Source organism: Cherax quadricarinatus, chromosome 51, assembly GCF_038502225.1.
Source record: "Cherax quadricarinatus isolate ZL_2023a chromosome 51, ASM3850222v1, whole genome shotgun sequence".
Taxonomy (NCBI): domain Eukaryota; kingdom Metazoa; phylum Arthropoda; class Malacostraca; order Decapoda; family Parastacidae; genus Cherax; species Cherax quadricarinatus.
The window spans coordinates 16013829-16037171 of NC_091342.1; the positions used below are offsets into that span (position 1 = coordinate 16013829).

At 38.0% G+C, this 23343-nt stretch overlaps 2 protein-coding genes across 4 annotated transcripts in view; one reads left to right on the plus strand and one right to left on the minus strand.

Annotated features, from left to right (window-relative positions):
- LOC128694540 (protein trapped in endoderm-1) overlaps positions 1-15342 on the minus strand; it is a 72153-nt gene extending 56811 nt beyond the window's left edge. The window contains exon 1 of one of the 3 annotated variants that reach the window (XM_070095898.1): positions 15284-15342. The gene's annotated coding sequence lies outside the window, so the exon portion shown is untranslated. The other 2 variants (XM_070095897.1, XM_070095899.1) reach the window with 2 other exon arrangements.
- LOC138854163 (protein FAM200C-like) lies at positions 2984-5270 on the plus strand. The gene is made up of 4 exons (XM_070095627.1): positions 2984-3049; positions 3245-3418; positions 3595-3759; positions 4025-5270. The coding sequence occupies exons 1-4, from the start codon at positions 2984-2986 to the stop codon at positions 5105-5107; spliced, it is 1488 nt and encodes a 495-aa protein (XP_069951728.1). The 3' UTR covers positions 5108-5270.
- Positions 15343-23343: the final 8001 nt, after the last annotated feature.

Below are 23343 nucleotides of genomic sequence, written 5' to 3' on the forward strand. Positions count from 1 at the left end.
ATCATGTGGTTCTGTGCTTCGACTACATAGTTGAACTCCAAGTGGAGAGAGTAGCAGGAATAGGCTGGGAAAAACCAAACTACAAAAGGGGGAACTACTCAGGCATGAGGAACTTCCTTCAAGACATTCAGTGGGAGAGGGAACTGACAGGAAAACCAGTACAAGAAATGATGGACTATGTAGCAACAAAATGCAAGGAGACAGAGGAGAGGTTTGTTCCCAAGGGAAACAGAAATAATGGGAAGAACAGAACGAGTCCTTGGTTCACCCAAAGGTGTAGGGAGGCAAAAACTAGGTGTACTAGAGAATGGAAAAGGTACAGAAGACAGAGAACTCAGGAAAATAAAGGGATTAGCCAAAGAGCCAGAAACGAATATGCACAGATAAGGGAGGCTCAGAGACAATATGAAAATGACATAGCATCAACAGTAAAGACTGACCCGAAGCTGTTGTACAGCCACATCAGGAGGAAAACAACAGTCAAGGACCAGGTAATCAGACTGAGGAAGGGTGATGGGGAATTCACAAGAAACGACCGAGAGGTATGTCGGGAGCTCAACACAAGATTTAAAGAGGTATTTACAGTGGAAACCAGTAGGACACCAGGAAATCAGAACAGGGGGGCACACCAGCAAGTGCTGGATGAGGTACATAAAACCAAGGAGGAGGTGAAGAAGCTGCTATGCGAACTTGACACCTCAAAGGTGGTGGGACCAGACAACATCTCTCCATGGGTCCTTAAAGAGGGAGCAGAGATATTGTGTGAGCCATTAACAAAGATCTTCAACACATCATTTGAAACTGGGCAACTCCCTAAGGTATGGAAAATGGCAAATGTAGTCCCAATTTTTAAAAAGGGAGACAGACATGAGGCACTAAACTACAGACCTGTATCACTAACGTGTATAGTATGCAAGGTCATGGAGAAGATCATCAGGAGGAGAGTGGTGGGGCACCTGGAAAGAAACAAGTGTATAATTGACAACCAGCACGGTTTCAGGGAAGGAAAATCCTGTGTCACAAACCTACTAGAGTTTTATGACAAGGTGACAGAAGTAAGACAAGAGAGAGAGGGGTGGATCGACTGCATATTTTTGGACTGCAAGAAGGCCTTCGACGCAGTTCCTCACAAGAGGTTACTGCAAAAGCTAGAGGATCAAGCACACATAACAGGAAAGGCACTGCAATGGATCAGAGAATACCTGACAGGGAGGCAACAACGAGTCATGGTACGCGACGAGGTGTCAGAGTGGGCGCCTGTGACAAGCGGGGTTCCACAGGGGTCAGTCCTAGGACCTGTGCTGTTCTTGGTATATGTGAACGACATAACGGAAGGGATAGACTCAGAAGTGTCCTTGTTTGCAGATGATGCGAAGTTAATGAGAAGAATCAAATCGGATGAGGATCAGGCAGGACTACAAAGAGACCTGGACAGGCTACAAGCCTAGTCCAGCAACTGGCTCCTTGAATTTAACCCTGCCAAATGCAAAGTCATGAAGATTGGGGAAGGGCAAAGAAGACCGCAGACACAATATAGTTTAGATGGCCAAAGACTGCAAACCTCACTCAAGGAAAAAGATCTGGGGGTGAGTATAACACCGAGCATATCTCCTGAGGCGCATATCAATCAGATAACTGCTGCAGCATACGGGCGCCTGGCAAACCTACGGATAGCATTCCAATACCTCAGTAAGGATTCGTTTAAGACTCTGTATACCATTTACGTGAGGCCCATACTGGTCTGTATACCATTTACGTCAGGCCCATACTGGAGTATGCAGCACCAGTTTGGAATCCACACCTAGTCAAGCACATCAAGAAATTAGAGAAAGTACAAAGGTTTGCAACAAGACTAGTCCCAGAGCTACGGGGATTGTCCTACGAAGAAATGTTGAGGGAAATCGGCCTGACGACACTGGAGGACAGGAGTGTGAGGGGAGACATGATAACGACATATAAAATACTGCGAGGAATAGACAAGGTGGACAAAGACGGGATGTTCCAGAGAAGGGACACAGACACAAGAGGTCACAATTGGAAGTTGAAGACTCAGATGAATCAAAGGGATGTTAGGAAGTATTTCTTCAGTCATAGAGTAGTCGGGCCGTGGAATAGCCTAGAAAGTGACGTAGTGGAGGCGGGAACCATACATAGTTTTAAGGTGAGGTATGATAGAGCTCATGGGGCAGGGAGAGAGAGGACCTAGTACAGTGGTTCCCAAACTGGGGGTAAATTACCCCCTGGGGGTAATTTAACCATTTTTGGGGGTAATGGAGGGGTGACAGAAAAAAAGTTATGAATTCTGAAAATCAAGAAAACAATGCGGTACCCGGTATGAGGATTATTGTTAACTTTGTCTTAGTATATAAAGTTGTAAAGTAAACCTATTATAAGTAAGTAATAAAGTTAAACCAAATAACAATAAACATCAAAAACTAATATACAGTATTAGAAACGAAGAAATATATAGCTAAGTGTGTGGAAACCCAAAAGTATTTTGACAAGTATGCTTCAGGACAAAAGTCACTCAGTAGCCCAGATCGACCTGTCCAGTACGCGTCACTCACTTCCTGAGGCTGCCTCTATTTCACACTGTCAGTTTATCTGTGAGCATCAGCCGAGGTAGACGTAAGCTGGTATGTATGTGTACTGCCCTGTGCAGTATATAGTTAGTATTTACCCACTGTTACTGTGAATTTGTAGCTATTATTAATTTTATATATAATGTATGTGTGGTTCTTACGTTTTCAATGGTTTTGCTAGGATGAGCAGAGTATGCGAGGCTGTATACGTTCACTGTAGTCTCGCGCTACACGGTGCTCTTGTGCTGACAAGCATGATACTTGCAGCCTGACAATTTTGAATGTATGCGTGTGTGCTTGCATCAGTGAACTTGTGTTAGCTGCCATGCGAGAAATTATGTACCTTGCGTTTTGCAGTGTATGCATGGATATTCTTCTTTTTCTGCAGATTGAACAAGAAAATGTCCAAAAAGCGCACTGGTCACAGACCGGGCCGCGGGGGCATTGACCCCCGGAGCTCTCTCCAGGTAAACTCCAGGTAAAACACTGACGCCTTTCTTCGCCATGGCTTTGTGAATTTAACTTCTGGTGGAGAGGATCGGCCACAATGTGTGGCATGTCACAAAGTGTTGACAAATGAAAGCCTCAAGCCATCAAAACTCTCAGCTCACCTCCAGAAGTGCCATCCAAATCTTCAAAATAAGGATCAGGCTTATTTTCAGCGCCAGGCTGTAGCACTGAAGAATATCCAGTTCGGCTCATCTGGAATTCAAGCCCAAAAGCTTCAAGCTGCGGTCGAAGCATCCTACTGTGTTGCATATAAAATTGCCGAACAGAAATGCCACACCATTGCAGAGAATCTGATTATGCCTTGTGCATACGAGATGGTAAGCAAGGTATGTGGGGAGGATCAAGCGAAGAAACTGAGTGTCATATCTCTATCAAACAACACCATCCGCCGACGAGTCGATGACATGGCATCAGATATCCTGTCCCAAGTTACAACAGAGATCAAGGAAAGCTCATATGGCAAATTCTCCTTGCAATTTTATGAATCGTGTGACGTAGCCAGTTGTGCTTTCTCCTTGGGTTCGTCCGTTACGTCCACCAGGACAAGATCAAAGAAGAGTTCCTATTATGCGAGGATCTGCTGACAACCACAAAGGGAGAAGATGTCTTCAATATCATCAACAGTTTCTTTACCAAGAATGGATTGGATTGGAACAGCGTTCAACAGGTAGGAAACGATGTTTATATAAAGTCTAAATTGGTATAAATACAATGAATTACACGGCATATAGTCATATACAGTTTTATTTATTGTACAAGTAACTGTAGTGTAGCTAATATTTTGTACATGATTCACACAAAAAATATCGTCCCTGTCGTACTGAAATACTCAAGTACCGAAATAATTAATTAAAACCATATAATTATAACGCAAAAGATAAGTAACAATGACTAACTGACGCAGTCTATAATAATTTTTCTTTTTATTCCAGGTCTCCGTCGATGGAGCACCGTCGATGATGGGTGGTCATCGTGGATTACGGGGCCTCATACAAGCTATCAATCCAGAAATTTCTGTAGATCACTGCATCATTCATCGGTACTCTCTTGGATCGAAAAGCCTGCCTGGTAATCTGAAGTTAGTGTTTGAAGATGTGTTGAAAATCGTCAACTTCATCAAGTCCAGAGATGTGAATTCGCGCATATTCAAGGAGCTGTGCAAGGAAATGGGAGAGCAGTATCAAGTTCTGCTCTACCACACCGATGTTCGCTGGTTGTCACGAGGCAAGGTTGTACGTCGAGTCATTGAGCTCCGAAAAGCTGTTCAGGAATTCCTGGAACAAAAAGGATCTCCTTTTGCTACCAAGTTCACCGATAAGGAGTGGCTTGCTCGACTTTGTTACTTGGCTGACATATTTGCGGAGCTGAACAGTGGTAATCTGCAACTCCAGGGCCGAAACACGACTGTCATTGATGCCCATCACACTGTGACTGCATTTCTGGGGAAACTGAGACTCTGGATTCGGCGCTTGGAGAAAGGAGTGATCGCCCAGTTTCCCACCCTAGACCAGTTTGTTGAGGAGAATAGTCATGATACTGGATCACTTCTACAGACCATCAACAAAGAAATGAGCGACCATTTGAAGGGGCTTGAAACAAGCATGCATCACTACTTTCCAGAGAGTGACCAAGAAACAGCCACTCTTCAGTGGATCATTCATCCCTTCTCTGTACCTGATGATGCCATTCATGATGATGATTTCCCTGCAAAGGAGGAGTGGATCACAATGCGAGCCAATGAAGCCTTGAAAATCGAATTCCAAAACCAAAATGCAGATTTCTTATGGATTTCACGACTACCTGACTCGCCAACTCTGTCCAAGAGAGCCTTGAAGTTGTTGGTATCATTCTCAACAACGTATCTGTGCGAGAAGGGCTTCTCAACTGTGCTGGGTATGAAAACAAAAAAGAGGACTCGCTTGAATGTTGCAAACGATGCCAGGCTGGCACTTTCAACCACGAAGCCAAGAATTCCTAAACTAGCTTCAAGTATGCAACTCCATCCATCCCACTGATGTTCTTGACATCTTTGGTAATAGTCATTAGAGATGCACAATGTTCAAATACAATAAATAAAAGAAAATATCTCAAGTGTTTTAATTTAGCCATATATTTCAATAATAACAACATTTTGTGAAAGGGGTAACATGCTTTATGTGGCATGTTAAATTGGGTAACAAGCTGAAAAAGTTTGGGAACCACTGACCTAGTAGCAATCAGCGAAGAGGCGGGGCCAGGAGCTGTGACCGGACCCCTGCAGCCACAAATAGGTGAGCACACACAGACACAGACACACACAGACACACACACAGACACACACACAGACACAGACACACACAGACACACACAGACACACACACACACACACTCATACACAAACTCACACACACACACACACACACACACACACACACACACACACACACACACACACACACACACACGTACTCATATACAACAGGCCTAGTGTCTAATCGACATGTGCCTAGGACAAAATGGTAACTAACACACACACACACACACACACGTACTCATCTACAACAGGCCTAGTGTCTAATCGACATGTGCCTAGGACAAAATGGTAACTAACTCACACACATACACACACACACACACACACACATATATATATATATATATATATATATATATATATATATATATATATATATATATATATATATATATATATATATATATATATATATGTCGTGCCGAATAAGTAAAACTGGCCAATTAGCAAGAACTCATTTAAAATTAAGTCCTTTCTAAAATTTTCTCTTGTACGTTTAAAGATATATTTTTGTCATTTATGTTAATGTAAGAATTATTAATTTTGTACCAAAAGAACGTTAGAAAACTTACCTAACCTTATTACAACAAGCGCAATTTAATTTAACCTAATCCAACTACATATATTTTAGATAAGTTTACAATAATTTAATAATAAACAAACACAATTAAATATATTTTTTTCGTTAGGTTTAGAATGATTTTTGCGAAATTAATGCATACATAAATTTTCGCTTGTCTTTTTCTGCAAGAAGAGCGTTGTTATTTAAGCCAATATATATATATATATATATATATATATATATATATATATATATATATATATATATATATATATATATATATATATATATATATATATTTATTTATTTATTTATTTATTTATTTATTTATTTATTTATTTATTATATACACACCCCTCTGGGTTTTCTTCTATTTTCTTACTAGTTCTTGTTTATTTCATCTTACCTCCGTGGGGGAGTGGAGCGGAATTCTTCCTTCATGAGCCATGCGTGTAATAACATGCTGGGAGCAAGGGGCTGGTAGCCCCTAGTAACTTTAGTTTTTCTTTTAAGGTTTTCCCCTGCCTCGAGGGATATGGCTGGTTTGATGAAAAAAAAAGTAATGTGTGTACTGTATATTATTTTTTTAGGCCTAGCTCTATTGCTCACCTAATATGATAGCATAAACATCTTAGGTATAGGTAGTAGGTTGGTAGACAGCAACCGCCCAGGGAGGTACTACCGTCCTGCCAAGCGAGTGTAAAACAAAAGCCTGTAATTGTTTTACATGATGGTAGGATTGCTAGTCTCATAAATATGCAAGATTTCAGGTATGTCTTGCTACTTCTACTTAAACTTAGGTCACACTACACATACATGTACAAGCATATATATACACACACCCCTCTGGGCTTTCTGCTATTTTCTTTCTAGTTCTTGTTCTTGTTTATTTCCTCTTATCTCCATGGGGAAGTGGAACAGAATTCTTCCTCCGTAAGCCATGCGTGTTGTAAGAGGCGACTAAAATGCCGGGAGCAAGGGGCTAGTACCCTCTTCTCCTGTATAAATTACTAAATTTAAAAAGAGAAACTTTTGTTTTTCTTTTTCGGCCACCCTGCCTCGGTGGGATCCGGCCGGTTTGATGAAAAAAAAAAGTATATATATATATATATATATATATATATATATATATATATATATATATATATATATATATATATATATATATATATATATATATATATATATATATATATATATATATATATACATGCAATAAGATCACAGTAAACAGGTGATACCACAATACACAACGTTCATCTTGCCATATAGGACAAGTAAAAATTTGTGTATGCAATAATTTCGCCAAAATCATTCTGAACCTAACGAAAAAAAATATTTGATTGTGTTTGTTTAGTACTAAATTATTGTAAACGTATTTAAAATATATTTAGTTGGGTTGGGCTAAAATAAATTGCTCTTGTTATAATAAGGTTAGGTAAGTTTTCTAAGATTGTTTTGGTGCAAAATTAAATTTTTTTACATTAACATTAATGAAAAAATATATCTTTAAACATATAAGAGAAAATTTCAGAAAGGACTTAATTTTAAATGAGTTCTTGCTAACTGACCAGTTTTGCATATTCGGCACGACATATATATATATATATATATATATATATATATATATATATATATATATATATATATATATATATATATATATATATATATATATATATATATATATATATATATATATATATATATATATATATACGTATGTATATATATATATATATATATATATATATATATATATATATATATATATATATATATATATATATATATATATATATATATATATATATATATATATATATATATATGTGTGTGTGTGTGTGTGTGTGTGTGTCGTGCCGAATATGTAAAACTGGTCAATTAGCAAGAACTCATTTAAAATTAAGTCCTTTCTGAAAATTTCTCTTGTACGTTTAAAGATATATTTTTTTCATTAATGTTAATGCAATTTTTTTTAATTTTTCAGCAGAAGTATCTTGGAAAACTTACCTAACCTTATTATAAGAAGAGCAATTTATTTTAACCTAACCCAACTAAATATATTTTAAATACGTTTAAAATAATTTAGTACTAAACAAACACAATCAAATATATTTTTTTCGTTAGGTTCAGAATGATTTTGGCGAAATTATTGCATACACAAATTTTCACTTGTCCTATATGGCAAGATGAACGTTGCTATTTAAGCCAAGATCGCAAGTTCTGCCTATTCGGCACGACATATATATATATATATATATATATATATATATATATATATATATATATATATATATATATATATATATATATATATATATATATATATATATATATATATATATATATATATATATATTTAAGCTAAACATTCAGAAATATTCTCTAAGTTATTGCATGGACAGCAATTTATTTAATAAATCGGCAAATTAAAATTGACACAGATCAGAGTGACAGCCAAACTTTTTTTAATAAAGCGTAACAACATTGAAAATTTGAAGCCTTTCAGAAAAGGCATTCTCCAGCAATTAATCTGAATCTAATGAACGCAAGATTTTTTAACAATTTCACTAAAATTTAAAATTTTTATCTATAATCTAAATTTACAGTGTGTCATCCCTCTTATGGACTGTATCAGCGTTAATATTTTGAAGCCGATCAGAAAAGGCTTTCTTTAGTTACTGAATAAAATTCAATATTACTATTCAATAAAACTGAAACTTCTACAGTTCAATAGCACACTATGAACCTTTCCTGCTGGGAAACCACACCAAGGCTGAAAATTTGAAGCTGATCAGAAGAGGCACAGATTCCAATGACTTCAAGTTTTTCTTAACTAATTTCCTATATACTGATAAATTTGCTCGTACGCAAACTAAACTTAATGGGTACTATCCTGTCCAAACGATGCTTCAGCCATTACATCCTGAAGCTGTTCAGAAGAGGTAGACTCAAATATAGTATTTTACATGACTTAACGGGAGTGAAAATGTCACATCATTTTACACAAAAATGGAGAACGCGTACCTACACACTTCAGTTTCACTCTCTGACGTCATTGAAGAGGTACTGTTTTGAACATCTGAAGCCAAAATAAAGCAGAGGTTTTTGAAAATTATCGGATGAAAAAAAAATGAAAAAGTCAAGCAACTACTTACAGGTCCCCATTCGGGAACAATTAATGAATATTATTATTTTTATTAGTTAATAGTTAAAAGAAACTAATTTTAATCAAATCTGGGGGACATTAGCAGGAGTTAAGCAGGCTGGTATTCACAACAGCAGTTAATGTGAGAAAAATATTGAATATAAATAAAAGCAAGTAAAACAAAAATAGGAAATAAAAAGGACGAAATCAATTAACTGATTTTTAAAATACTAATATTTCTAATAATTGTCTGACGATAAACAAGTAAACCGAGAATGATTTGGGGAAGAAAAACTTACAATAACAAGGTGGGAAGGAGAAAGTGAAATTGTCAGTGAAACTGACCAATGGTACCAGGAAATAACTTTGTTAAAGAAAAATCGAGGCGTGAGATGGTAGAGTGCAGAAAGTCACAAGAAAATTGAGAGAATACTTCATGGTAACAACCAGGACTATGATACCGAAAACTTTGGGAATACGTGAGCAAGCACTAAAGACATTTTGTTAGGATAAGTTAATGGTTTCGGGGCTACTCGTCCCTTGTAGACCTGCCCCTGACCAGGCATCCTAGAGCGCAAAGAAATTGTATTGGAATAACCTGTATAATGAATGCAAGTAAAAGTTGTGAAAGTTTCCCGCCATGTTACATGTTCTTGAGACAGAATAGAGCAGCAATCCGCAGTGTAAAACGTTTAGCAGGCTTTCGTTTAATTAATTTCGAAACCGATTCATGAACTACTAAATACAATCTATAATATAAAAAAAATAAAGAGGGCTATGATGTGGATATAAGGTGGAAGATGACTGACGAGAACGAGTAAAATAAACAGATGTGAACAAACAGGAAAACAAACTACTGAAATCCTAAAGAATGATGCAACCCCAGAGCAACCGGGCCACGTGCAAGAGAGATATTGTCATAATGGTGTAATTACCGAAAATATGTTAGTTAAAAGGACACACTTACAACTAATAAGCCATTTTATTTAATATCATTAGTTGCACATGTGGCCTTCTACCTAACAGAGACAGTGTATAGAAGGCTCAGACATTTCTCAAAGCGGGAAAGAATAGGATCGTGCTCTCATGATAACGGGGATTCCTGAGCCAAACATGGAGTGCTCTGGGAAAAAGTGGGAAAAATTATACCAATAAGTTGGTAATGTGTTGTTTAAATCAGAACTCTGAGGTGAAATTTAAAGAAGAATATCTAGCAAGCTGGGAAATTATGACAACTCCTGAGCACCTCTGCAGGTGACTATCCACCCACTGAAACTATAGGTTTGTCAAAACCTTCCCAAGAAAGGAGACAGAGAGAGAGAGAGAGAGAGAGAGAGAGAGAGAGAGAGAGAGAGAGAGAGAGAGAGAGAGAGAGAGAGAGAGAGAATGAATTAAGAAGGGGCCTATATAGTTTATGATTACAACTGAAGAAAAAAACGAACAGATAACATGATCTGCAAGTCAAAACTGGAACAGGCAACTAGTATGGTGTTCTCGCCTGAAGAAAAAACAAAGGGGAAAATGTTCAGGCATGTAACAACAGGATTCCAGTATTAAGAAATGTGAATTACGAAGAAAAACACAACTCACTGGATGTACCCTCCTGTGGTGGACAGGAAAAAATATGATACAAGATAATCATATATGTTGATAAACGACACAAGTGAATGGATACTTAAGATTTGTTGGCTACATCAGTAAGGAACACAATAAACCATAATCTCAAATTACGAAAGAAAACTGTGCAAAAAGAATACAAAAAGAATATTTATTGAGTCCAAGAGAAGGTAAAATGAGCTACAATTACTAGAAACTTATGACCATCTGATTACTAAAGAAGGGACACTATGAGCATAGAATTGATTCTGTAATCAAATAAATAATTATACACATGGATCAAGGAGTATCTGGAGTCTTCCAGATACTCCTTGAGAGAGGAAATATTAGGATGGGCTAAAGTATCATATGGAGTCCTTAGGGAATCAGTCCTAAGTCCTATAAGGTTCCTCAGTGGTGTAAGCGACCTTACACCGACCTTTGTCACTGATCAAAGACAATGCAAAACTACTGAGGATACAAATGGAAGATAACAGATTTTTTTAGAAAACTTAAACTTCAGGAATGGTTCAGCAAGTGGCTGCTAGATTTCAGCCCCAATAAGCGCAATCATGAGGATAGGGTCAAGGGAGAGGCTACCGGCGGTAAAAACAAAGTAAAGACCTGGTTATCTCACGCCAATCTTCTTTAGAGACGTATTTTAAGGCTATTACATGAACTACATATTTGACTCACGTAAACGTAATGACACGATTGCAAACAAATCATACCATGGGTGGGGTTAGAACCCGCGGCCAGTCATAAAACTCCAGAGACGCGTTAACCATTGGGCCAGCGGGCTACAATAAATTTCATCCAATTAGGTATATTTATACACCATAGGAAGGTTAGCATAGGCACCACTGTGACCACAAATGCAAGTTTTTACAGACGAATCTCCCACAAGCGTGGCCGTGACGAACTGTAGCTCAAGTCCCCTCAAAGCCGTCATCATGACTCACGAAATCGTAATGACACGATTGCAAACAAACCATACCACGGGTGGGGATAGAACCCGCGTCGGTCTGGAGTTTTATGACTCTGACCGCAGGTTCTATCCCCACCGGTGGTATGGTTTTTTAATGAACTACATATGAAAGACTGCCAAATATAAGGCATATACCCAAAAACATAAAAAGACCTCGTTATGTTGAAAATGGTATAAAATACCAACAAGTTCACATGTGCAACAGTTGGGTATCTTTATTGTTGAAACATTTCGCCTACGTCCATTCACTAAGGAAGAATCATGAAGCAAAATCACTTTCAATGAGTACTATGATAGTGCACCATCGACATTAGGAGCACATCACTATTTCAGGGCTGCAGTAAGGAGCACACTAATTCTCTGAGGTGCGTGGGCTGGAGACAGTTGCATTCCACTTCTGGATTGTATAAAGTGCATTTACCGTCCAAACTAGGTCAGGTGGCTGTCGCGAAAGGTGTTTCCAAGAGTGGTGGCAATGTGACGAGGTTGAAGCCTTCTTGGAAAAGATTCATCCCTCTGCTCAAAATTCTCATATTCGAAGTATTGCAAATAGCCTACTTTATAGATATCTTTGCTTGCCGTGAGGATATGTAACCGAGATAGATCAGCAGCTTAACATTTTAATGAATATTAAAATGAAGGAAAGTAAGAATGTTTTTTGACCTGTCCTGAGTTAGTCTCTGAAAAGCAAAGCAGTTATCATCCCTAGATTTTTAGATTTTGCCACCGAAGTGGCTAGTTTATTGTGCACCCCCATATCTATCCTGTGGACGGTAGCGCAAGAGCATATGGATACACGAAAGGCCTAGGAACTAGGCCCCAAAGGGTTAACAGGAGTACATATGGATTTATATCTACATATCTATAGTTCAAATATCTGTTACAAGCAAATTTAGGAAATTTGCTTAGTATATCTGGTATCTTATTTTCATTAATAATATATCTTGACATGTCACATAGGTTATAATACTGTCTATCTCTGTATTCCTCAGTAAGCGGACAGTTAAGCACATAGTGTTCAAGAGTCACCATATGCCTGATCACATAATTTGCATTTAGTTTGATCCTCTGTGTGTCTGCCAAACTGCCAGAAGTACTTGTAACCAAGCCTAAGCCTGGCCACTACAACATCAGTCAGTCTGTTCACACTGCAAGTTGCTCCATAAACATACTTATCTATGTTCATGTTATCATAGTAGGTTATTGATCTACTCAGGCTTCTAACTGCATTCCTATAACAATCATTTTCATTATTTTCTACATTCTCCTTCTGGGTACTCTTCTTGGCTAACATATCAACTTTATCATGAAGGAGTAATCCAATGTGTGATGGGATCCATAACAAATGTACATTAATTCCTTTGTCCCTGATTTTTTGAGTATCTATACCTGGCTTCTCCAATGAGCATGTTGTTGGAGTCATTATACGAGTTAAGAGCATTCAGTGATGACACAGAATCAGTAATGATAGTGTCAAGCTCAGTGTCATAAGTTAGCTTTAGCGCCATTAGGATTGCAAACAATTCAGTTTGCAATCTAGAAGCCAAGTTGTTAATTTTTATGCCTAGTTCAACAAGTTTATTATCATTCTTAACTAGGGAGGTGACAACAAGAGCAGATGCAGCCCTGCCAGAAGACTCATCATCCATTTATGTCCAAACATCGTCCTTTGATACAGGATTTTCAGCGCTTACTGTTACGAAACCAAAGTTCCAAAACAATGCAGACATAGGATGACCTGTGATGCAGTATTAATTCAAAACCACCACATACTTAAGGACTAGCTGAAGTAGTTCACAGATTGAATTATCCTTTGTAAATTTTAGGTCACTGTTGATTCAATTTTCTAATTTATTTCACTTTTATTCATTAGATAGTTGATCACCTAGGACGTTTGATGACATGGGTAGCTGAGCTGGCCGGAATTTGGGTAGCAACTGTTATGAGGTACAGAGCTACTTACGGAGAGATAATCTTGCTTAATTTTAATGCTAACTCGCGGAAACTGCTAATTTTCAATAAACTTCGTCCCTTCAAGGGATGTTCCTTGATAGTGATGAGAGGCTCTTGGTGTAAGGTATTGGACTTGTCCTCCCCTTCCTTAGATTGAATCTGCCTCCCATTACCGACCCCTGAGGGTTTAGGGCTTCCCCATTATACAATAATTCAATAAATTTCAGTGAACATATTTATCAACGATGTTACAGAAGTACGGCTCTTATAAATGTGAATGCACAAACTGCAAGGAAAAATAAATTTGAGACAGGTGAGGGCACGCCTCACTTCAACAAATAATGTCATCTACCTGCTCCAACAGGTGCCAGACTACTCATTAATGCCACCTGAAGGGTTATTCATTGAAATGTTTCCAAGAAATTAGCTGACTCGTTCAATCCCTTCAGAAAACCGTAAACTAATCAACATAAGAACCATATATGAATTAACTAACTTCATACGACAATCTAGCTCGATGAGTAATGCTCAAAGAGCTTCCTTAATTCCTCAAGTCAAGATTTAACTCTTGTATATGTAATTAAAATACAACACGCTAAACTATATATTAGGTTATATTATTAAAGTGAACGATGCGGGCATCCACGGGTGTCTGACCATTCTAACAATGATAAGAAACATTGTTAAATAGTAAATGAATAAGGTAATAAACCAAATAATGTACGACTGGAAACTGTTGAAGTAAACACAGTTCTTTTATTGGGCCAACATTCAATTACCCAAATATTTTTGAAGATACTTTTTTTTGAGGTCTTAACGCCGTCATAGTGAAACTAAAAAAAAATGGAGCACAGCTTACCTTTATTTCAGTATCATTACCAATCTAAATTGAGCACTTACAATGAGTCTTCGCATACAGTTTAATAAACCCAAGACCCGTACTCGTATTAGATCCATTATCATTAGCTTGGTGATTCAGACAGCGGCTGTGTTATGTCTTAGTTATACAGCTACATACCTGGGTTCACGCACAACTGATCCAGTATATAAGAAATCCTTCCTACGAAGGTAGACTGAAGGCAGTGAATTTGCACTCTGGAAAGGCCCGGTATAAAGGGATATGATTGAAATGTACAAACGGAAAACTGGAATAAATAAGAGATTAAATAACGTGCTGAACATATCTAACCACGAGAGGACTCTCAGCAATGGACTCAAAAGTTAAAAAAGTTTAGTGTGAGAAGATATATTAGGAAATCACTGGATTGGCAATAGTTGTGGATGAGTGGAACAAACTTCAAAGTAACAAACACTGTTGAAGAGACCTCTGGGTAGCTTTAAAAGCAGGTTGGATAGGTAGATGAGTGGGTGTAAGTTGGACCACAGCACGAGACAGTAGGCCTCCCGCCGCGTTCCTTCCTTCTGAAGTAATTCAACTATGAATCCATTAATTCAAATGAATATGTAACACAATTCCAGTATTACATGCAATTAGTTCTTACCTCCGTTTACCGGAGACTCAGTCACACTAGTGAAATCATCACTAACCACACCTCACTTTCTCATGCAACAGACCCAAGTGAACAAGGTAACGATAAAAAAAAAAAAAAAAGCGTGAGGCAAACGGAAGGCGACTGCATCACCCTACCTCTACCGCAGCAAGCGTATTACTGAGCGAAGCCAGCGACTTCACCACACCATATGAACTTGCTCAGCCTTACCAGCTTCCGCTGCAAAGTTATCAACGCCTTACTGATATCATATCATTTCCACAACTAATACAGTCTTGCCTTTCGCTCCTACATACGGCTCTTGTTGACCTTACATAATACATTTGTGGCAATTTGCACACACTGGCTTAGGCAGTCTTCACATTCTTAAATTCATTCCCAGGATTTCTTTTAATATTACTTGTTTTAACAATTATCTCTTTTACAAGCTTTAATCCCTTATCTTATCTATCTGACTCATCTCTGTTCACTGTCTTGCTTGCATTATATATCATAATAATTTATTTTATGCACCTTAATTAAGTTAAGCCTCAGATATGGTTAGATCATAATTACTGCTTTTATATTTCGTCTCAGTTATTTGCTTTACCTCTTTGAATTATTTGCGTTACGTATTTAAATCACTTATATTGCTTATCCTAATTACATTTATCACTTTTGTTACATACTTTACTCATTTATTTTAGTTATTTTCAACGGCCGCACTGAGAACTCTCCAAGGAGGCTCCTTGACGCCAGTGAATGGGTCTTGCTCTAAAGAACTGAACTTGACCCAAGGGCGATCCAGGAATTGTCCAAGAGGGGGCTATCCATGTTGGTTCCGAGGATGGGGCCATCCATGTTGGTATAGAAGATGGAGACCATCCATGCTGGTGCAGAGGATGAGGCCATCCATGTTGGTACACAGGATGAGGCCATCCATGTTGGTACAGAGGATGAGGCCATCAATGTTGGTACCGAGGATAGGGCCATCCATGCTGGGACAGAGGATGAGGCCATCCATGTTGGTACAGAGGATGAGGCCATCAATGTTGGTACCGAGGATGGGGCCATCCATGTTGGTACTGAGGATGAGGGGCCATCTTTGCTGGTGATAGCCAGCCGATCTGTCGACTACACTAGGGGTCATTTAAGGCTGCCTGTTACCTCTCTCACCAGTCAATAATACTTGAATCCCTAAAATAAAGCTTTAGGTAAACTCTCAGCATATAGACACTGAATACATACACATCATGGTGTTGGATAACTGTTTGGTTAAAGAGGTTGAAAGCCTATCGACTGCATGAAGGTCTATAATTCTGCACGGTAACTGAGAGACATATACTCCATAGGGTATATCCTATGCTTATAGTGTATACATTCTGTTTACGGATACAAGATTTCTTGGGGTTTCAGTGTCAAAAATACTGATTTTTATAGTTGTTTTAGTTGTAATTAGGCTAAAATATTTTATAATTAAGTATCATTAAAAAGGATAGAAATGTATGACATTATATTTAGTTTTCCTATTACATATTTTATGTTTTTTTGGCAAAAACCAAATCTCTGAGACGCAAAAGGATTAGGAAGCCATGTCCCCTCCACCCTGACCTATTGTCAACTTTCTTGGATCGTACTTAATGCTTCTCGCTCCCTTCATCCCTGGAGTATACCTGAAGAGGGTTTCGGGGATCAACGCCCCCTCGGCCCGGTCTGTGACCAGGCCTCGCGGTGGATCTGGGCCTGATCAACCAGGCTGTTACTGTTAGCCGCATGCAAAAAGCCCGGCTGGTTAGGTATTGACTTTAGGCGCCTGTCCAGCGCCTTCTTGAAGACAGCCAGGGGTCTATTGGTAATCCCCCTTATGTACGCTGGGAGGCAGCTGACCAGTCGTGGGCCCCTGACACTTATTGTTGTCTCTTAGCGTATTCTTGGCGCCCCCTGCTTTTCACTAGGGTATGTTGCACCGCCTGCCGAGTCCTTGGCTTGCACAGGGAGTGATTTTCGTGTGCAAATTTGGTACTAATCCCTCTAGAATTTCCCCAAAGCGATGTGTAACTCCTACGGTTTTAACGGTCTTCCATCAATATAATAATAATTGTATTACGTACAACTGCATTACTTAATTAGCTATTGTAACTGTATTACTCACATGCATAACCTGCCTTTATCAACTGTATCACTTGTCTTGCTTGCCTCACCCATTTTTCTTGTCTAATTTTATCTGCCTAACCGGATTACTCGTCTTCCCCACATATACATGTACTTTTATAACTGAGTCTGGTTCACCTCTCGTCATTCATGTCTTCCAGAATCGTTATACCTCTCGTGTCACAAGTTAGTTTAAGTATAATCCAAGTCCTGACACTATATTTACGTCGAATATCGTATACTGTATCTGGTTTCTCAAGTGTGTGTTAGTTTATTTCATCCCTTGATTAAGACTGAAAAGCATTAAATTTGTTACTTCGCTTAACATACAAGAACAGCAGGTAATGGGTGTCTTAAATAACTTATTCATTAGTCATAAAAAATATTTAAGATTACAGTGTTAACAATAATAATTACTGTTGTTGTTGTTGTTGCTGCTGCTGTTGCTGCTGCTGCTATTACTAACTGATAACAGTACTGTAATTGTATAGAATAGTAATAACACTAGTAGTAGAAGTACTGCTGTGTTCTGAACATACCTCACATTGTAACTGTTAAAGAAAAATACATAACATGCCTACAAATTAAAACTAATTCGTTACAAAAAAAAAGTTTGAACACCACATATTATCTTCGAGTTAAACATTGCCAGAAACGCATTAACACTATTTTCTCTGTATTGATGAACGCATTCATTCCAGTTATCCAACTCAGATACAATGGCCTCGTCCCATCAATCAATACTTAAGCTCCCCCTTCCCTGTGTTCTCGCAACACCCTTCCCAAATGATTAATATGAAATAGAAAAAGATATTCAGAGCAAAGTAAGTAAGTAAGTAAGTTTATTCAGGTATACACAAATACAGTTACATAGAATTATCATACATAGCAGCATATGTGTAGAGAACCTGGGATAACCCAAAAAAGTCAGACAGAGTGGCTTATTTCCATTGGGGTCCTTTTACCTTATTATTATAATATAAAGGTTATAATATTTTCTTATTATTCTATAATGAAGATAACATCTTATTATCATACTAAAAAGACTATCTACTACACGAGGGTCATTAAGACTATCTACAATACGAGGGTCATTACTAGGAATAAGGTAAAATTTACACGTATGTTAGCTAAAAAATAGAAAATCATTCCCCTCCCTTTCTGTAGCTACATTCATCAGACACCTTTTGGCATTCTTCTTGAACTGGTTCATGCTGTGAGTGGCTTTGACATGCCTGTTCCATTCCTTTATTGCTGTACAATAAAAGGTGTTTGAAGCCTGGCCAATGACTGTGGGTACTACAAAGTTGTGCTCTCTCCCCCTAGTACTATGATTGCTTTGGTTCCCAACCTTGACAAAATTGACAGCAAGATATTCTGGACACTGTTTGTGAGCAATTTTATAAACATGATTTAGCTTCAGTTGTTTTACTCTGTCTTCAACACTCAGCATATCCAACTGTTGTAATTCATTCTGGCCTACATGCTCTCTTGGTCCCAGCTCCAGGATGAATCTTACGATTTTGTTCTGGGTGATTTGCAGTCTATCTTTCAGTTTTTTTGCCAAGGCAGAGTACCATGAAGAGCAAGCGTAATCCATATGGCGTTGTGTAAGGGCTAGACATAGGGTCCTGCGAGCCTCAGTAGGTAGACACTGTGCTTGTCTATACAGGAACTTCAGTCTGGGATTCGCTTTCTTTACTACACTGTTCCCTATCAATTCTCCTGACATTCATGGGTCAAAGCGGATTCCCAGATATTTTACTGATGAAACCAAAGTGATGGGCTCCTTATTACACTGGACATTAAAATTATTTACCCTTCTCAGTTTATGTTTCGTGCCAAAGAGAATGGCTTCAGTTTTCCCGAGGTGTAATGATAGTTTGTTGTCTACTAACCATTTGCTGCAGGACTCCAGTTCCAGTGTTAAAACATTAGCTATATCTTGTGGGTCTTTACCTGAAACTAATAGAGCACTGTCATCTGCATACAGTAGGAGTTTGCACTTCACACTGATAGGCATGTCATTGACATAACATAAGAATAATAAGGGACCCAGAATACTACCTTGGAGAACTTCACATGCTATCTGCAGGGGTTCTGATTCCGTTTTGTTGATGACAATTTGTCTCCTGTTGCTAAGGTAGGACTTAAACCAGTCTACAGAACCTATGCCGACAGCTTGAAGTTTCTTACATAATATACTGCGGTTGACAATATCGAAGGCCTTTTGCAGGTCTAAGGTTACCATGCCTATGAGGTTCTCCTTTGACATTTCAGTTCTCAGGTAATCCATCAGATTAATTAGGGAGGTGTCGGTTGAGTAAGATCTTCTAAAGCCCGATTGATAGCTATGGAGAATGTTGTTGTCATTAAGGTACTTAACTACTTAAGAGTACACCCGAGGTGTAATGATAGTTTGTTGTCTACTAACCATTTGCTGCAGGACTCCAGTTCCAGTGTTAAAACATTAGCTATATCTTGTGGGTCTTTACCTGAAACTAATAGAGCACTGTCATCTGCATACAGTAGGAGTTTGCACTTCACACTGATAGGCATGTCATTGACATAACATAAGAATAATAAGGGACCCAGAATACTACCTTGGAGAACTTCACATGCTATCTGCAGGGGTTCTGATTCCGTTTTGTTGATGACAATTTGTCTCCTGTTGCTAAGGTAGGACTTAAACCAGTCTACAGAACCTATGCCGACAGCTTGAAGTTTCTTACATAATATACTGCGGTTGACAATATCGAAGGCCTTTTGCAGGTCTAAGGTTACCATGCCTATGAGGTTCTCCTTTGACATTTCAGTTCTCAGGTAATCCATCAGATTAATTAGGGAGGTGTCGGTTGAGTAAGATCTTCTAAAGCCCGATTGATAGCTATGGAGAATGTTGTTGTCATTAAGGTACTTAACTACTTAAGAGTACACCGGTCTCTCTAGAAGTTTGGATATTATACTGAGTATACTAACAGGCCTATAGTTGCTTACATTAGACCTACTATTTTTTCTTGGAGATAGGAGTAACTTTGGCCTCCTTGAACCCATCCGGCACGGTATTAGTGGTGATTGATAGATTTATTATGTGAGCAATAGGGATTGACAATTCAGAACTTAGACGGGATGTTATCCGGGCCAGTGCTCTTAGTTGGGTTTAACCTGCTTAGTTCTTTTTGAATAAAGTCATGAGATACACTTACTAGTTGACAACTGTTTGGGGTTACCCCTTTATTGGTATAGTATGTTTGAAACTTATCAGAGTCTGTGTTAAATGTATTTGATGCAGCTAGTAGTTTACTTACTAGTGTTGATGCAACAGATGTGTAGTAGGAATTAAAGCAATTTGCCACCTTAGATGTTTCGTGGCATATCTCGTTATCGATTGTGAGTACTATGTTAGACCTATCTACTGGCTTATGGCTTGTGGAAAATTGCATTTATCTGAATGTATCATTATGTACATAACAGTAAATGAACAAAGAAAATTATTATTTATCAGTTAGACAAGTAGGAGTTTGGGACACCTAGGTCGCAAAAAATGTCCCCCTTCGATACCTACCACTGTCATATCCACAAGTTGCTCTGGACCTATTAATTATAAATAAAAGATACATCACCAGGAATTCTGGTAAATATATAAATTTGTGGACTGTATATTAAAATAATAAATGATATATATATATATATATATATATATATATATATATATATATATATATATATATATATATATATATATATATATATATATATATATATATATATATACAACAGAAGGAGAATATATCTTAATCATAACACTCACCAATTTAACTGGAGATTAAGTTGTATCATACTCAGAAAACCTCTGTCTATACATGAAAATAACAACTGGCCAGAGTTATAACATAACAGACTTATCTGAGGTTCCTGGAGCTGTCTTGTCCAGTCGCCTGATATCTCAAGTTATGCAGGAATGCACATCCAACAATTTCGCCTCCTATTTGAGAGGTGTCAGCCCAATTTTAACCTCTAGAGCACGAAAAATTCTTCCCATTATTCACAACGTGTTATTCAATTCAAACAAAATGGCGACTGTACTTCTGCGCAGACGCAGGTTTTCCGTTTTCTATGACATAAATATTATTAAATACAGTATGGCCATCTATTTACATATAACTACTGTATTTCTGGAAAATATATACAGTATTTTCCACGTGGCTATACCCCCAACTGTTTTAGTTGTTGCCAGAGCTTTCTGGGGTTATGCTTATACTCTTCAATTTTTGAGCAATAGTGCTTTGCCTTTGCTCCTTTTATAAGTCTCTGCACTCTGTTCCTCACCCTTTGGAATTCATTTAGTGCTGCAATATCCTGTCTGTTTGCTTTAAATCGTTTTAGCAGCTGGTCTCTGAATTTCATATTATCTAATATCTCAGTAGTCATCCAGGGTTCAGTTCTTCGTTTAATCCTAACCTCTTTAATTTTTGCAATATTATCAATGATAACAGTGAACATTGTTTTGAATTTTTCCTAGGCATCGTTTACATCCGTGCAACTTGTTATCTCTGTCCAGTCACAATTGTGTAGCCTATTTACCAGTGTTTCTTTACTGTAGTTTCTAGTTGACCTCATTTTTATTGTCCTGTGTAGGCCTATCCTATCCCTAGTGATTTTCCTAGTACAGTAAATGATGAAATGATCACTAAGACCTGTGACTGACTAATGTTCTCAGAGCGGTTACAAAGTATGTGGTCAATTAGGGTGGCTGAGAACTGCGTGATCCGGGTTGGTGTATTAATTAGTTGAGTGTAACTATTTAAACCTAGAATTTGCTTATACCTTTTGCATAGCCCGTTATTTTGCTGCTGAAAACAGATATTGAAGTCGCCCAGTATTATTGTCTCGCAATTGTTTTCAAGTCCAGACAAGACTCTGGAAAAGTCTTCTAAGAACTGGTCCTGGATAGGAGGGCGGTAACTAGTTCCTACTAAGATGAGTTTGGTCTTGGGAAGCAGCACTTCAAACCATAGAATCTCCAGTTTATTGTTATTTAAATCAGGTCTTGGGTTGTAAGCTAAGTCATTTCTAATGTAGGCACAAACTCCACCATCCTTTCTGTTCCTATCTAAGCGTTTTATATTGTAACCTTCTATTTTGATTTCGTCGTCAGTCACCGTATCATCCAACCAGGATTCAGAGATGGTTATAACTGCCGCCCTAATTTTGTTAGCTAGAATCCTAATCTCTGCCAATTTAGGAAGAAGTGGTCTTGCGTTGACATGAATAAAGTGAAGGCCTGCTTTCATAAAACAATTATAATCATCAATATATGGCAATGGGTCATTTGTATTAAAATTAGGTAAATCAATGTCATCATTGCTAAAGGGTAACTGTGCCAAAGTGCATTTGTTACACACAAAGTGAATTCTGGCACCGTTACTATAATTATACGTACATCCATCATGCACCCACCTCTTACACATTTTTTACAGAAGGTGCCTTTTCTGTTTTTCATGCGTACTTTAGTAAAGTGTATGCACCTTTTTGGTAGTGTTTGAGATAATAATGGCTGTATTGTCTCACACTGACCTATGTATGCATTACATATGGAGTTAAGGTTATCATTCCTAGCTACTAGACCGTCATTATCGCCGTCATTTATCTGTCTGTTTTGCCTCTGCACAATAGTTTGAGGTCCTGGATTAATTTGGATATCACCACTTAAGAGCGCTACAATAAGAGCTGTGTGCCACTGTTTTTGTTTGGGTATGTGGTGTTGCCATACCTTGCAGCGATAGTGACATTTACTTTTCTGGGAGGATGGCAACTGTTGGGCTTTTACTGTCCAGGGTGCTGTTACTCCATTCGCTTTTTCCAGCCCTCATGACTGATTTCTTTCTTCGTGGAATTGAAGGAGAAAGATAAATATAATTATGGCAGCCTGTACCCCCCTAATGCCTGCCATTTTCACTCTTCGCTCTTTTACTCATATACAATAATATTTATTTCTCTTTTCCAGTCACCTAGTACACCCTAGTATCTGCTTTAGCAGTCACCACTGAATTACAAGTAAATTTTC